At 29.8% G+C, this 15,285-nt stretch overlaps 1 protein-coding gene across 5 annotated transcripts; it reads right to left on the bottom strand.

Moving 5' to 3' along the window:
- Positions 1-5,915: 5,915 nt before the first annotated feature.
- On the bottom strand, positions 5,916-15,170 carry LOC132930982 (putative ankyrin repeat domain-containing protein 20A2). 5 transcript variants are annotated; one of them, XM_060997133.1, is made up of 15 exons: positions 14,917-15,169; positions 14,331-14,762; positions 13,617-13,790; positions 12,963-13,164; positions 11,475-12,903; positions 11,182-11,222; positions 9,789-9,907; positions 9,422-9,706; positions 9,114-9,176; positions 8,987-9,055; positions 8,529-8,813; positions 8,325-8,448; positions 8,141-8,261; positions 7,755-7,912; positions 5,916-7,632 (listed from the first exon to the last, which is right to left on the bottom strand). In XM_060997133.1, the coding sequence occupies exons 2-15, from the start codon at positions 14,688-14,690 to the stop codon at positions 7,598-7,600; spliced, it is 3,465 nt and encodes a 1,154-aa protein (XP_060853116.1). In that variant the 5' UTR covers positions 14,691-14,762; positions 14,917-15,169; the 3' UTR covers positions 5,916-7,597. The 5 variants fall into 5 exon arrangements, 4 of the variants coding, with proteins under 4 accessions (XP_060853116.1, XP_060853115.1, XP_060853118.1 ...); XM_060997132.1 differs by having other exon boundaries at positions 14,331-15,169; XM_060997135.1 differs by lacking the exons at positions 13,617-13,790; positions 14,331-14,762.
- Between the last annotated feature and the right edge of the window lie 115 nt (positions 15,171-15,285).

Below are 15,285 nucleotides of genomic sequence, written 5' to 3'. Positions count from 1 at the left end.
TACATAGAATAAAGTATTATATTTCAGCAAAAAAAAAAATGGTTTTTCGAAGTAAGTACTGTATTACATTTTTATATTCATGAATGTGTTATTGTTTAAAATTAAGCGATGATCAGTTAAAAAATCTAGCATATATGTCAAACTCTAACAATCAACCTAATACACACGATTACTAATTCATTTAAAAGATAGTCCGACGGTCCCTTTTGCACGCTACAACGTTTTCAGGGGAATCGGAAGCACCCTTCCATCTTAAAAATACGTATATTTAGTTTTTTTGGTGAAAAACGGCAAAAAACGATCAGGGGCCGCGGTCGGCCGTAATGCAAATTAATAAACTCGATTAATTCGTGTTTTTTTGCGCGCAAACTGTTTCGGCAACCCGTCTTACAATGCGTGTAAAGTTTCAGAGTCGAAAAATAAATCCTTCTTCGTGAAAACTTGCTTACGAGATTTTTTCAAAAAAGTGGTTTTGGCGTACTTAGGAGCTTAATATTTGGATTTTCGTGGTTTAAATGGTATAAAAAGATAGTCCGACGGTCCCTTTTGCACGCGATAATGTTATGAAAATAATTTTTTTTTTAATTGTTTTATTATAATTAGGTTAATGTACGATAATATCATCCGATAGTATTGTTGCCCTAATAATTTCCGGCCGAGCCCCGCAGTGTGCATATTTTACAGGTATATCTAGCATCGTTTATTTATATTCTATACGCAAAATATAGAATGATTGGATGGACAGAAAGTAGAATGTTTATGTTGACTGTGCGCTTGAGCAGACCTCGTAGGTCCTAATGCACTTCAACAATTCGTGTACGGTACAAATCTGTCACCGCCGATAAAGAAGTCTTTAAATATAGGTACAACTAAAATGTAATCATATAAATTATTATAATAAACTATGAATTACTACAAAGTATGACACGCGGTTATTGTTATTGGTTAACAATCGTTATCGACGTTTGGAATTTAAACGATGCACATGTGTTTTATTGGTCACATATAAGTACATTAATAGAACGGTGGCGATGTACACTTGAAGCAGTTTGGATTTCCGCGTCGTTGTTACGGTGGCTATTGCTATCGCAGCGTGACGGCCCATTCAGCGGCTATTGGTACGCACGTGGACCATGACTCGTACACAATAGTGATGACTACGTTATAGCGACGACGTATTGATGGTGAACACGTTACGGGGTGAGTTGCTTTGAATTAAAATGTCAGCAGTGTCGACTCAGCTGCTCTGTTTCCGGACAACTTGCAGCCGGTGCAGGCGCGCGAGATCGACAGCGATCGGATACGGACAGCATTACCGACAGAATGATGGTTACACCATATCAGGACCAGTGCGGTGGCTGTCCGCAGACTAGTAATTCGTCAAACCCCGACGGCAGAGTTCTGCTCACAGTAATGTACACGTACATTCGCCGTCGTCGCAAACTATATATACAACCGTTCGCTGTTCCCGTACGGGTAAAACGTACGTATAATTTAAGTGCTCGTGGCAATTTTCAACCAAGGAGAAAAATATATGTAAATATGATTTATATTGATTTGAATAAATTATCTTCGGTGTTCCACAATATATCAATGAGCGTTAATTTTTTTTTTAATATTTTTATTATTCATTATTATGTTGATTATTTGAAAAAAATAATAACATCATGATGAGTAAACATAAAAATAAAAAAAGTAATAGTAATAGTAATGCTACTTTATAGACATTTATCCTCTGCAGGGTTTGGTTAAAATATATTATGGGTAGTTTGCCAAAACAGATAGCGTACAAATAAAACACAAAATAAATGAGATTATTAATTGATATTATGGGCGGCCCCTGGTCATTTTTTGCCGTTTTTCACCAAAAAAACTAAATATACGTATTTTAATTTTTAAGATGCCCCTGAAAACGTTGTAGCGTGCAAAATGGACCGTCGGACTATCTTTTTATACCATTAAAATCACGAAAATCCAAATATTAAGCTCCTAAGTACACCAAAACCACTTTTTTGAAAAAATCTCGTAAGCAAGTTTTCACGATGAAGGATTTTAGTTGTTTAGATAAATAATAAAAATGTTGTATTAGAAAGATACAATTACCTCACATTGACATATTGTGGAACACAGATGATTTTTTGTTTAAATCATATTGTCAAAGGTCACATTGGTATATAATTGTATAGTGTATACATATATTTTTCTCCTTGGTTGAAAATCGCCACGATCGTGTTTATTTATACTTGCGTTTTGACTTTAACATGCAGGTACGGCAAAAAGTTGTACGTACTAGGTACATATTATAGTTTGCGACGACGGCGAATGCGTGTGTGAAACTGTGAATTACTGACACTGTGGACAGGACTCTGCCGTCGGGATTCGAAGACGTAAAAGAGGTATTAATAATAATTTATTAGTCTGCTAACAGCCACCGAACAAGTATTGATACTGTGTAACAGTCATTATGTCGGTAATGCTGTCCGTATCCTGTCACCGCCGATTTCGCGCACCTGCACCGGCTTCTCCGCTCACGGGAACCGTAGCTGAGTCGACACTGCTGACATTTTTATTCCAAACAACTCGCCCCGTACCGTCTTTGCCATCAATACGTCTTCGCAAACGCAGTCATCACTATTTGGTCCGAGTCGTGGTCCACGTCAGTATACCAATATAGTATATACCAATATGCGCTGTATGGTCCGTCACGCTGCGTTAACGAATAGCGATAGCCACGGTGATAGCGTCGCTGTAACATTGTCCAATCTAAAAGACGCGGAAATCCAAACTGCTTCAAATGTTCATCGCTACCTTTCTATTAATGTACTTAAGTATGACCAATAAAATAATAATCATAACGATTATTACAACTGCATATCACACATGTGCGTCGTTACATACCAAACGTCGATAACGATTGTTAACCGCGTGTCATCATACTTTTTAGTAATCATAAATTTATTATAGTGATTTCATTTTTTTGTATACTTGCATATTTCTCTATCGGCGTTGACAGATCTGTTGTTCCATACGCGAATAGTTGAAGTGCATCACGAGGTCTGTTCATAATGCGCACAGTCTGCAACACGAACATTCTACATTCGGTCCACCCAATCATTTATTTTGTGTAGAATATAAATAAAGATGCCAGATATACCTGTAATAATCATAGACATGCACACTGAGGGTTCGGCCGGAATTTTTTTGGGAAATCGGATGATATTGTCATACATTTACCGAATTAAAATAAAAAAATTATATTCTATGTGGTTTTTTTTCAGAAACAAATGTTTAACATAATCCTATTGGTTTTTGTTTGTTGCGATATATATTTATTTATTATATATCAAAATATTGTAGTGACATTATAATATGATTAAATCACTGATATCGTGTCATGGACTAAACGGGACACATTAATTTGCGTCGGCATTAGACGCAGCCCTAATAATAACACATATTTGAAGATTATAAAACTAAACTACCCGATCCCCCCGCATCACCGCTATACGGGAAGGTAGCACGCTGCACAAACGCGCTTTTATTTCCACGTTCTGTTGTCGCAACAGCTATCAAATTTTCGGTTGTTAGCCGTTCGTGGCGGTATTTATCGCCGCCAGATATTTTATTGCCGGACGCCCATACATTTATAAGGACACGCACGGACGCACAAAAACGATTTGAAGTGTTCGACGACAGTATAGGTATCTCGACGTTATTTGTGACGGACTTGTCGCATACACTTAAGTAGAATTGTAGAGGATAGGTAATGTTACACCGACGATCGGAGACGTACCTACGCACACAGTAATTAGTTAGTATCAGAGTATAATATGTCACCGGAAAAGTGTTGAATATGTAGACATTCTATAGAATTCCTTGAACAGACTAGGCAATCTATATATTTTCTAGGATTTCTATAGAACGCCAATATAATGTCATGTAATGTGTTAAAACTTAAATAGCACCGGCCGGCGGCATCCGAAGTGTAAATGACGGTATTTCGCGACAACGTAGACGGCGTGGAATTATACAAAGATACAATAATAATGTCGCTGTCGACGATACAGAATAGTTGACGAACCGACGACGTGCGTAAAATTGTGGTTGTTGGGTGAAGCCGTCGCATAGGACGACTGCAGCGATGCGGGATCGGGGGTACGAAAAAGTGGAGGCACTACGGAGTTTGGCGATAAATCACCGACGCACAAGTTCCCCGGCACCCCGTCGTGTGCGACGAGTTCACGGGTGTCGCACGCTCGGTTACAGACGCGTTAGACCCACTCCGCATGGCGACCAGCCGCACGACAACGGCCTTTTACGATCGCGCAGCTCGGCGGCGACGGCGACACGGTGGCTAGCGGTACCGGAGTGGACAACGATGCTGCCGTAATGTCACCCATATAGCACATTTATGGCGATTTCGTTACTAATTTACGAGACGTCGACCATTAATCGTTACGGAACAATGCGACGCAACTGCTCGATTGACACGATACGTCATATTATATTATAATATAACGGTATAGTTATAGAGCGAGACTGCATGTACTGCCGTGTTGCACGTACAAAGGTAACGACAAACGGTAGAGAAGTTGGCGTGATGCGGCGATGAAACATTCGGCGAAAAAGCCGCGGACAACAATGATAAAAATATTATAAACGTACTAAAGCGTTTAACACCGTACTCGGTGTTAAAGCAGGTCATCATGAATAGTGATGGTGTCACAGTCACACTCGGACGTACGTCAGTATTACAAAAACGGCCCGGTGGACGACGTTTACGCGTCGCAACGCGGGCTGAGGCTGACGAACGGCCGAACGCAATCGGGGACGCATAAAAATAATACGGCGACCGATAAAGAAGCCGATCCAAATATCGCAAATGGTATTTCTCGATCGTACGAAAATACAATGTCGGTGAAGCAGACGTCTCACCGAGATATTGTAAAAGTAAAAACATAAAAATAAATCAAACATCGTGTGATATGCGGGATGGCTACAACAACTAGTTTGCGCACATTTTAAAATTTCCCCTTAAAACCTGTAACTCGATTGCGCACAACATATTATATTGTATAAACTATAAGGGACGTCCCCCCGTTAACACAATAATAAAATGCTTTTATATAATATTAGTTAAAATATTCACTGACTGAAGTCGTATGTAAGTATGTATAAATAAGTGTAAAGGAAAACGTGTGCGCAAACAGGTGGTTGCACTAGAAACAATCTGTGCGCAAACATAATTATAAACATAGAATAGGCTGTCGGTGCTGGACAAAATAGAAATAATATCGTCGTGAAATTTAGTCAAGCTTTAGTTGATACATGTCAATTTGAAATAGTAGTACATTGTTTTCTAATTCGAGGACATTAATTCTTAGATTGTGATAAATTTTGGGGTAATTAAACGTAAACTAAGAAAGATTACCGAATTTATTACCATACCTACGTGAATACCTACCTTAAGTTAATTACATAATCATTAATCTATATTTTCTAAGTGTTAAAACAATTTTTTGTTTGCCATATTTTTATTGATTTGAAAAACGTCACAAGTCATAAAACTTTTAAAGTTAATAATTAGCACAAATTATTTTTTTTACACAGAAATTATGTATAATTATTAAATGATATATTTTAATAAGTATTCATTCTTGAATTCATTTTTTATTCAAAATTATTTATAATTACCTACAGTTTTTATAAATTATCCTAGTTTTAAATAATTGACTCGTAACGTAACTGTTATCATCGATTTATATACCTAATAAATTAGGTAAAATTAAGTGTAGTGACAATGGTCATCAATAATTTATCAATGTTGTAAGTTGTAACACATAACAATATGAAATAAGGTTTATTTATTAAAATTATATAGGTATGTATAAAGGATATAAATAAATACGCTTAAGTTATAGATAAAAACTTTTGGAATTTTTATTTAAAACAATAACATCAAGTATATATTATTATAAATTAATAAAAAATTTAATAAAAAGTAGATATAAGTGTATAAAATCCTAGAATAAGTAATATGATCAACAGATAAAAATCATTGACACATATTCGTCTACGTGTTGTGTTGCTATTTTTTCAGAAACATCTACAAAGGAACTTCCCAAGTTAGTGGTTATTAAAAGTAAATGTAAACATATGAATGGTAGTGGGTAAAAAATAACATGAAAAAAATTCGTTAAAATAAATACTGTAAAAAATCCCATATGGCATAGAATTGTACTATAAAATAATATTTTATAAATACAAACATAAATTATTTAAGTATACTTGTCCAAGTAAAATAACAATGACCTAATTAGTCAATATTTATTTTAAGTTAAATTATATTCAGATATCTTTATTTTAATGAAAATTAAATAAATATTAATTAATTAAATAATATTAAATATAAATAATTAAAAAGTGAAAAAAATAATGAAAATTCAATTTTTTAGGTGTTGATAACTGTTTAACCAATAATAATATTATATAATTTGAAGTAAAACAAATTAAAATAACTATGGTTATTTTTTTGTTACAGATTGAATTTTTTCTAATGGGTTATTTTTACTATACATTTTTTTCCACAGAGGTTTTTTTTTGGACTTTCATCCCATGTTTCCAAATAAAAATATCATATTGATTTTATACAAATTTTTAAGTAGAAAATATAATATTTTGTTTGGCTATAAATTAGTGAATTAAAAATATTGAAATATTTTAGATCGGTTCCTATCTAATGAGTAAAAAAGGATTAATAATGCATACATGTATTTAAAACCAATGAAAAGATATAGTTGCTGAACTTAAAACATGATGTTTTGAACTAATAGATAATGTGTTTTACGTTTTTTTTGCATACAAATAAGAATTTATAATTTAGATTATTAAGTACCTCTGTCTGTCAGTAATGAGAGAATATTGCAGTATATTGTAAAAGTGTTTTGATTTAAATTAGTAATTAGATGATTAATATTTGATTGAATAACAATAACATATTTTAATTAATTTTGGAAGTCTGAAAGTAGTCATAATCATAATGATTATTTTTAAATAAAATAAATTATATAAATAACTATAAATGCATGTCATTTCTAATGATAATTTTACCGAACATATTTATCATTTTGGAATGTATTCAATAATGTGGAAGATCTTTTATATACAATAGGAACAAAAATATATTAAAACAATACTATTATTAATTATAAACATTAAATTAAATTTAAACTAGAGTCTGTAAAGATATTTCAAACTTCCAAGTTCAATATTGTATTATTTGGTATTTATATTAAAAACTATAATTATCATTAATAATAATAATAAAAAACAATAAATTATTTCATGTGATATTTAACTAATATAATATGTATGTGTATAGAGATAACCAAATGAACAATTGAGAGTGGTTTCACCGCAAGTCATATTTTCTGAATATTGTCATTTGTTAATTTTACAGAAAATATTTTTATAGGCAAGATTGCTAGAGGAATCAGTATATAAAAATGATATAGGCCACCAATCGTAATATAAGTACGATAAATGTAATTTCAATTGTAATATCATTACTTGTTTAGTATAGTTATATTGCATATTGTTATTCATCAACCAGTGTATCATCTTCTAAAGCAGCTTTAAAAATAAAACAAATTATTATATGATATGAATATAAGATAAATGTTATATAAATAGGAAGAACAAGATTATTTTGTTTAATAAGAAGTTTACTTAAGATTGATGAATTTAGTATTTACCATTTATGTTTTGTGTAATGACTTTATCCAGTTCATTTCGAAGAGTTTGGACATTATATTGATATCTAGAAATGTCTCTTAGTTCTTGCCGTTCAAAAGTGGGACTTGGCTCTGGAGTTTTACAATGCATTGATAACATAATGGGTGAACTTTTTTGCCTAAAATTGATTTTTGATTATAATACAGTTAAATTAATATACATTTTTGATCAAATATATTGTTTTTGATAAATTTTAATTAGTTATCTTCTGATATGATACATTTATTTGTAAAAATCTTTTTTTATCTGTCAATTAATAGGAAAATGTAAAATTTTTAAAATTCAAATTTTTAGTATAATAGGACTAATATATAAATCATCAATTAATTAAAAATTCTATACACACATATCATTTATTCCATAAGTTTTGTCCACCAATGTTTTCCATTTGTTATCTTGTGTTTTTTCGATTTCTTGTGAAAGAATCTCACACCGTTCCCTTAATATTTGTTCCTCCATTTCTTTGGCTGTATAAAAATAATACCTATATACATTTTTTAAATATGTGTTAGAGGATTTTTCTAACTCACTCTTTAGTGTTGTTTGAAGTTTTGCAATTTCTAGTTGAAATCTTTGTCTTGTATTTTCAAATTCCTGTTTAAGTTGGCTTTCAATTTTTTCCCTTTGCATTTCTAATTTTCCTTGTTGATCCATCTATAAATGGTAGATATAGAAAATGTATGTGTTACAAAGTTATAATTTATGAATTTATATTTATTAAAATTAATACCCACTTGTTGAGATAATAATTTATCAAGGTCACAAAATTTGTCCGCTAATTTTTTTTCAGCTTCCATTTTTACTTTACTGATTTTTCTTTCTTGTTCTGTTTTTAATTTTAATACTTCTTTTTTGGGTATATAATCTTTGGTAATTTTACATTGTAATTCTTTTAATAATTCCACAGTTGAACTACATGATTGATGTTCATTAACTTTTACAGATAAAAGTTTAACACGTTCATCAAGTTCTATTCGTCTATCCTGTTCCAGTTTTAATTGTTCTTGTAACTGTTTTATCTATAACAAAAATAGTATACTAAATACAATTGTCTGTAGAAAAAAAATGGTTAATATAATATATTGTTTAAAAAAAAATATTATATCTAATTTGTTTTTAATTATTATATTTACACTTGTGAAGGTAAACATTTAGGATACATTTATTATAATAAGAACTATTTTAAACTTACAATGGTTTTGCTATCCATTGTACACATATCATCTTCTGTTTGATCAACAAAATTGCCGGACTCAAGTTGCTAAACAGATAAATCTTTAAGTACAGTATATTTCTTGAATATATTTAATTAGACTTACAGTTATTATTTCTACTGATTTGTGTGCACTGTTATTGCAATCATTGTTAAATTTATCGGTGAGCTATCAACAAAATAAAATCTAAATATAGTATATTCATTATTTATATGATGGCATTAAAACGATTTGATATCCATGGATGTCATATACTTGTATTTTTATACTTAAATAAAATAACTCAAACGACCTATCAATAAGAACTAAGAATGCAACTATCCATGAATTTTTAATCATTTTAACATTATCATATTTATTATTCACAGTATTAAAATTATGATTTTAAAATATAATATATTATTATTAGTTACTTCTTTATTTATTTTCTTGAGAAATTGGTTTTCTTTATCTAAATTTGTTGAAGATAGTTCAAGTGTTTGAATCCTGTTTAAAGCTTCTGTGTATTTAGCATCTAACTGATCTAATTGTTCTTTGAGTCTCTTAGTTGTTTCATTTTTACTGGAAATATCTTGTTTAAGATTTCCCAACTTATATTTTAACAGCTCTGTTATTTCTCTATAACCAGATGATTCTTGTTGTAATCTGTCTTTATCAATAGTTACTCTCTTTAGGTAAGCTTTAAGAGATTCAGTTCTCTAAAAAAAATAAGTTGAAGCATTTTTAAATAAGAATAATATTGGCTAAATATATTATTATTAGTAGTTAATTAAAATCTACTTTTAAAGCATATCTAGTGCGTTTATGTGTTCCATAAATATCCTCATGGCTAGTTGAAAATGATATTGTATTTTCTGTGTCAGAATTATCTGATGTATTATGTTCTTTAGAAATTCCTTCTGCCAAATTGCATTAGAAAAAATTATATACAGTTAAATACTTAAATGTATTATTACATAGTTTATATATTTGCATATATTAAAAAATTGTACAGAATGATTCATTTCAGTGGCACAACCAGAAATTGTGTATATGTTATGTGTGTGTGTGTGGAGGAAAACTCAAATTTATTTATATTACATTTTTGTTTATTAACGTACATTTAAAATTATAATATAAATGATGATGACAAATATTAATTATTAGGTTGTCTTCCAATATGGATCTACCAATGGTTAAGATTCTATTATAGCTGATCATTTATTTTTTTATCTCCCATGTTAATGTTATAAAATAAATGCTATATTGCTATTATAGGTAATAAGTAATAACAGCTTACTTTGTTAAGTAAAGTAAATTATGATTACATTTTTTAAAAGCTTGTAATATAATTGTATAGAACCCAGTTAAATGAATATTTTTATTTTTAAAGTTGACAACTGTAGTAATGTATTTGTGTAAAATACCTAACAAAAATTTGTTAAATACATCAGAAAAAACAGAATTATCAATTGTAAAAAATATAAAAATACATATTTACAATGAAATTTGAAAAAACATTTAAATATAAATAAAAATGTAATAGCTAACAGCAAGTAAGTCACTAGATGAAGAAAAATATAAGTTGTTAGATGTGATTTTGATAAAACATTATAACATTTAATAGAAAAACAGGAATAGATTGCATATAAGCACAAATTTGTTCAAGTAGAATAAAAATTCTAAATAACTCCTTTGAAATCATCAAATGATAAAGAAAAACTGACAAATAAGTATATTAAGAGTGTAATAATCCTTATTCCAAAGAGAGCAGCAGTAAAAATATGTAAATAATTATTTAGTACCATCATCTTACTATCACATTCTTCAAAAATATCAGAGATAGAAATGTACTATAGAATGAAGGGTTCAATGGGAAAACCATGCAGAAAAATCTAGGATTGAGTATATAATATAGATTATGAAGATTCAATTTGTATTTACACCTGAAAAGACAAGTGGATAGAAATTAATAGAGAAAAACTGTGAACCAATAATAATTATTTTTTTAAATATTTTATCCTAAACTCGTTGTTTGAAAATCAAACTAATATTTTATTAACAACAGTGTAGGAAAATGTTTTAGTAATAGATAAGTAAATGTAAAAATAATTTATTTGAAATAATGAAAGTCTTATATTGAATGAATTGTACAAAGTGTATATACATATTTACAATAATTGATTATATTTACCAAGAGTAGACTTAGATTTTGGTAAACCAATTTCTTCAGATCTGAAAACCATAAGGTAATTTATTAATAAACTACATATTTTTTACGTAGAACATTTTTAATTAATCCATTTCTAGTAGTTAAATCAAATATGTATACTGTTAATTCAGTAGTATTTCATTGAATTTGTTACTTAAAAAAATAAAATAAATATCAAAATAAACATTTTGTTGGCATATAACTTTTTAATTATTATTAAATTACAAATAATAAATCATAATAATAATAATGTTTTTTTTTAAATATAAACTTACTCGCTATCAGATTCACTGTAGTTCTTAATAACAGTATCTTGTTGCACTATTTTATCATTTTTTTTATTTGGACTGTACCAGTAATGTGGGCCTTCGTCTTCAGACGTTTCACTATCCTTGACTTCTAAATGATAGTCATCATGATGTTCATCATGAACTTTAGGCATTCGCATAGATAATAAAAGGCTTCTTTTTGAACGGAGACTATCATCACTTTGGCTATCTGAATCTCTTTGCTGATTCTCGGTTATATCATAATTATGTTTTAATTCCAAACATAATGACTTAGAACGTTCAAATTCTAAAGAATTTTTATCAACATTTTCAGTGGGAATATGCTCATTAAATGATTTGCTTTTATTGAATGAAGAATGTGCAAAGTTCATCTCTGGACTAAGCTGATATAAAGCTTTGTTTACATCTGATGGAACAGTGAGTTTAAAAGTCCTCAGTGAAGTAAAAGACTTATTTCTCACATGTTTTTTAGTAGTAGTATCATCAATGATATTTTCTGCAGATGCAGAAACTCTATTTTTTGTCTTGTTCATTAACTTTGTAGTTATAAAATTATAAAATGTATTCATTTTTTTATTTTCTTCTTTTTTATCATCCACAGTAGGACACAATTGATTAGGATCAGTCGGAAGACTTTCATCACTACCCCATTCCAATTCTGAATCATCTGTATTTACTGCACAAACAATTGGATCAGGGATTTGCTCAATACTTTCTTGTGTTTCTTTTTCAACTTTTTCATTGATATCCGTAGTGTGTATTATGCTTGTCTGTATAAAATCCCAGCTTCTAGGTGGATCTAATGGTGGAGGCATTGTGCATTGGGATACTGATTCTTCATCTTTGATTGGTAAAACATTTACTGTAGATGTGTTTTTCATTTCAACGGTTAATTTATTTTTCTCAATTACTTCTTTGTCTGTTTCTATTGAACTATTATTTATTTCATTTTCATTTTTCAGAGTAGAGTTCAAAGTTACATTTTCCTTTTCCTTCTGATTATTTTCATTATTTAATTTATTTGTTTTTAATTCATCAGGATGATTAACTTCACAGTTTAGAGTCAGATTTTCCTTTTTATTATCTACCTCTTCAACATCAATTTTATTAACCTTTAAATCGTCATTCTCAGCTGTAGAACTAAAAGCTATTAATTCTTTTTCATTTTGGTTATCTTCGACATTTGATTTAGATATTTTATCATTTTTAAGTACTATAATTTGAGCATCGACGATTTTTTGATTATTTGAATTATCATTATTTTCTTGTAATTGAGCACCATCATTCTGATCTAAATCATCTAACACGTTTTCTTTAGATCTAGTTCTAGCCATTATACTCATTTTTTGCATAGATAGTTGGTTCACTACTTTTGAATGACCTTCTTTAATCGCATAATCTTTCACAGATAAACCTAAGCAAGAAAAAAATTTTTTAAATATTATAATGTATAATAATTAATAATTTAATTACCATTTATATCACAAGCATCAAGTTGACTTCCTCGGTCCAATAATAAGTCTACAATAGACATATTTCCAAGTTTTGCTACCACCATTAATGGTGTACGTCCTTGGTTATCTGCTATGTTTATTAATGATCCATTATCTAATATAAATTCTATTAGATCACGATTTTCAGCAGCACATGCAACATGTAGAACAGATTCACCTGCCTAAAAATTATATTTTAAAATTATTTTTAAACTATTAATACAAAATCAAATGATACTTCTCAAATGTTATATAAAAATAATGTTAATAGGTTAATAAAAAAATGACAACCAAAAGATAATCTATAATAATTATAAAAATTTGTGTTATATTAAATTTAATAAAATAATGAAAGCTGATGTTAATTAACACATGAGTAAATAGTTAATAACGATGTATCCTAAATAATATATTTATATTTTTAAATTTGATAACATGGCGTAATATTAAATATAACAGAGTAAAATGGATTCTTCATAAGGTGAAATTTCTTATGTAATGCATTAGTAAGATGAAGTTAACATACACGAGGTACAATATTCTTTTAATTAATGACAAAAACTTCATAGTTCATAATATATTATTTGAGAAACATTTTGTTAGTGCTAAAAAAGCTGTGTTAGATTATACTTACAGCATTTTGTGCATTTATATTAATTCCTTTTTTAAGTAGCATAGATATTATAGTGAATGAGCCCTGTTTTGCAGCTAAGTGTAAAGCAGTATTTTTATTTTTGTCTGTGCATGTTACATCTGCCCCTCTCTCCAACATTAAATGAACACATTCTTTTTGGCCGCATTCTACAGCCTACATGTGCATTATTATTTTACTTATATTTATAAAATTATACATAGTAGATAGCTATAAATTGTGTTTAGATAATATTAAATTGTTTAAATTTGATAAAATGTTAATATTAATTATATGACTTTGAAGAATCAAATTATATAATCAACATGAAACATTATGCTCTATAAAAATATTTATAATATTCAAATTCAAATTACAATAAAACAATAATGAATTAATAGGTCTAAAAAAGTTTAATAGGTATTTATTTATTTATTCTTAAGCAATCATAGAGTAAAATAGATAATATCTCTGTTATGTATATTTTCCAATTTTTAATTTTAGTTTTTAAACTTAATTGTTACTATAGGGGTTACTAATTATTAGAAAAATATTTACAATGTATCTAATGTTAGTGTGTTAGACTTGTTAGAATAAGGTATACATTGAATTAATTATTTATTCTATATTGATATTACCTTCACCAAAATATTTGGTTCTTCAAAGTCATTATTAAGTAAGAACTACAAACTACCACCAAATTTAAAACAGTGATACCTTCAAGAACGGTGTGTACCCATCACAATCAACATAATCTAAGCTAGCGTTGTGATTCAACAGCACCCAAGCAATGTTATAGTAACCTTTGGCCATTGCCAAGTGCAATGGCGTTCTGTCAAAGCTGTCCACGATGTTCACGTCCATTGGTTTTTTTTGCAGTAAAGTCTTAACTTTCTCTAGGCTGCCATGCCATGAAGCCCTGTGTAATCGGCTCATTTTTTCCTCGGTTTCGGAATCAATTTTATAGCAGAAAATAGCACTTTCCGGGTCGTCTTCTAGTTCATCACCTGATGGTGTGCCAGAGCCACTTTTATCCTCTTTTTTTCCCCCTTTCACCAATTTCAACATTTTCTTCATTTCGACTGCGGTTGTTAAGATGTGCAATCTTACGATAATTATAAATTGATTTACAAAAATCTACTAGAGTATCTACAAGGTGCAATCAAATAATTCAAATTAAATTAAATTATTGGTGTTGGTATATTATTTGAAATTTATAACTCTTATCATAGATGTGCAGTTTGTTTATTTTGCTGTTTCAATGGCCACCTCGCGAGGTGACGAAAAATCAATAAGATACTACCTTTGGTACGCTTTCCGCACGGTTTTCATGAAGGAATTACGAATTATACAACAGGCGTATTTGATTTTCGAATGGATGCCGTTTTCAAAATGCGTTGTACTGACATGTGAGACGTATTATTTTCAAATTTCAACACCAAATAACATAAATAAAAAATATATTTAATTTTAGACTCTAGTATCAATCGACGTTCGAATATTCGATTATCAACGTAAAGCGCGCGCGCGTGCCGTGCCGAGCAATGTCTAAACGCATCGTGCACCATAGCTGTGCGCTGTGCCCTGGAGTCTATCCTCGACAGGCGCTATCTACTAATCATAAATAACGTTAAGGATTTGTCTGACAAGATTTATGACAAGAGATATCTCT

The sequence above is a fragment of the Rhopalosiphum padi genome, chromosome 4, assembly GCF_020882245.1.
Source record: "Rhopalosiphum padi isolate XX-2018 chromosome 4, ASM2088224v1, whole genome shotgun sequence".
NCBI classification, from domain to species: domain Eukaryota; kingdom Metazoa; phylum Arthropoda; class Insecta; order Hemiptera; family Aphididae; genus Rhopalosiphum; species Rhopalosiphum padi.
The sequence above is the reverse complement of the archived record's forward strand: the minus strand, read 5'-3'. Positions and strand labels throughout refer to the sequence as shown.